The sequence below is a fragment of the Monoraphidium neglectum genome, assembly GCF_000611645.1.
Source record: "Monoraphidium neglectum strain SAG 48.87 unplaced genomic scaffold scaffold01931, whole genome shotgun sequence".
NCBI classification, from domain to species: domain Eukaryota; kingdom Viridiplantae; phylum Chlorophyta; class Chlorophyceae; order Sphaeropleales; family Selenastraceae; genus Monoraphidium; species Monoraphidium neglectum.
The window spans coordinates 2,649-4,812 of NW_014011697.1; the positions used below are offsets into that span (position 1 = coordinate 2,649).

The window sequence follows — 2,164 nt, forward strand, 5'->3', positions numbered from 1 at the left end:
TCATGGGGGGCCTGCTGGGTTGAGTCGTGGGGGGCTGCTGGGGCGAGAGGGGGAGGGGGAGGGATTCCGCTGACATGGCTTTCGGCCGTGGACGGCTGGAGGGGAGGTGTGTGTCCCACCGTTAGACGCTGATGAGTGCCGGGGTTGAGTGTTTTGGGGCGCCGCATCCCAAACATCCTGGCTGGTCGGCCCTGGCCCCCTCTCAACAAAGGGCTCGAGGGCCGTGGGCCTGCACCCCACCCACCCAAACGGCTCCTCGGCTCTCGCGCTCTCTCCCGACACACGGCTGTTGAGCCCCTTCCCTCACCCACCCCTAGCCTCGCCACACAGCACATTCTGATCGGCACTGAGCCCCCCTCCAAACAAACATGAATCTTGCCAGGCGACGGCCGTGTGCACCAGTGCCTGCGCCACCAGCTCAACTTCATCAGCGAAAAGTGCCGCGACGAGGAGACAAAGCTGGCGGAGAGGGAGGAGAGGGACATACGCCTCAAGCCGCGCCTCGCGAAGGTGCGGCGAGCGCGCCGCCACGCCGGCAGCCGTCGGCGCGTGGCCGGGACCTCCCGCACCATTGTTGTTGCTGCTTCTGGTGGTGCTGCTGCGGCTGCTGCTGCTGCTGCGGCTGTTGCTGCTGCTGCTGCTGCGGCTGCTGCTGCTGCTGCTGCTGCTGCTGCTGCTGCTGCTGTTGCTGCTGGTGGTACGGGAGGTGGTGGTGGTGGTGCTCCTGGTGGTGATGGTTGCAGTGCACACCCCTGGCCGGTCGGCTGTTTGATGCGCGGGATGCTGTGAGCACATTGCAACCGGCCGCCGGACCAGGCCCAACGCACTGCTTCCATGCACGCTCCAGCTCCCCGGCTGCGAGGATCCTGACACGCTCCCTCTTGCCCTGCACCGCGCGTGGCCCCTCCGCGCCTCACAACCCAACTTTCATGCCAACCGCCATCCCCACCCCTGTCCGCACCACCGCCTCCAACCCCGCCCAAATGCCCCCCCCACCACCGTCCCCTCCGCACCCCCCAGTTCTGCTCCCAGGAGCGCGCGGCGTTCTGCGGCGCCGTGCGGCCCGGGAAGGCGCGCGTGATAAAGTGCCTCATTGACAGCATGGGGAAGCCGAATTTTGGGGTGGAGTGCCGGGTGCAGCTGCAGCAGCGGGCGCACGTCGTGAACAGCGATTACAGGTGAGTGAAGGTTCTGGAGGGCGGAGGGCGGGGCGCGTCATCCATACGCTTAACCGTCAGGTGATTACGCGCGTTCTCGCTCCACAAGCGGGACCGGCTATACCCTGCGTGCGCAACGCGCGCTGCGCCCCCTCGCGCCCCCGCCCCCGCCCGGTCGCAGGTACGACGTGGGCGTGCGCGAGGCGTGCGCGCGCGACGTGGACAGCATGTGCGCCGACGCGAAGAAGAAGCTGCGGGGTCAGGCGCAGGTGCTGAAGTGCCTGGTGAAGAGCCTGGCCGACGCCAACGATGGCTGCCAGGTGGGGGGCCGCTTGGCTTGCGGGCCGACAAACCCTGGGCTCGATTCGTGAAGCGACACCTTGTGGCGAGTTTGGAAAAGGCGACGGGGCAGCCGTGCGTCCCGGGGTCAGACACGGGTGTGGTTCCCTTGCGGCTATGACAGCCGCAGCTCAGGGCGATGCGCGATGGAATGTGCATCACACACACGCGCGCGCACACACACACACACACACACACACACACACACACACACACACACACACACACACACACACACACACACACACACACACATGTCACACACATGCACGCGTGCGCGCACACACGAACACTCACATGCGCGCGCACACACAAACAGTCACACATGTGCCCCCCCACACACCCACACGCACCCACCTTCTTCTCCAGCTTGCTGCACCAGTTCCACGCGGAAGTCAGGCGGCCGTCGATGCAGCTGCCCGCGTCAAAAAAGTTGTCCGCGCCGCTGCCGTCTGCAGGGCGGGTCAGTGCGTCACGGCCGGTCGGTCGCAGACTGGGGAGAACGTCATGTCGCGTTCCATGCGCGTGCTCCCGCCAAGCGGGCGCCTCGGCCCTGGGGGCATCTGCAGGGCCGACAGGCTGCACCGGGCATCCGCACAGGGCTGCTGGTGGCGCAGGGTTTGGCTCCCCCATGCTGCACGACGACACTGACAAAGAGTGTGGAGGAA

General features: G+C 66.6%; 1 protein-coding gene across 1 annotated transcript in view; it reads left to right on the forward strand.

The window, feature by feature from the left end:
* Positions 1–1,101: 1,101 nt before the first annotated feature.
* MNEG_9426 (hypothetical protein) overlaps positions 1,102–2,164 on the forward strand; it is a gene marked incomplete at both ends in the record, with an annotated part of 2,147 nt that continues 1,084 nt past the window's right edge. Inside the window, 2 exons of the mRNA XM_014042102.1 lie at positions 1,102–1,178; positions 1,339–1,477. Coding sequence (XP_013897556.1) covers positions 1,102–1,178; positions 1,339–1,477 — 216 coding nt within the window. The remainder of the gene's footprint in view (positions 1,179–1,338; positions 1,478–2,164) is intronic.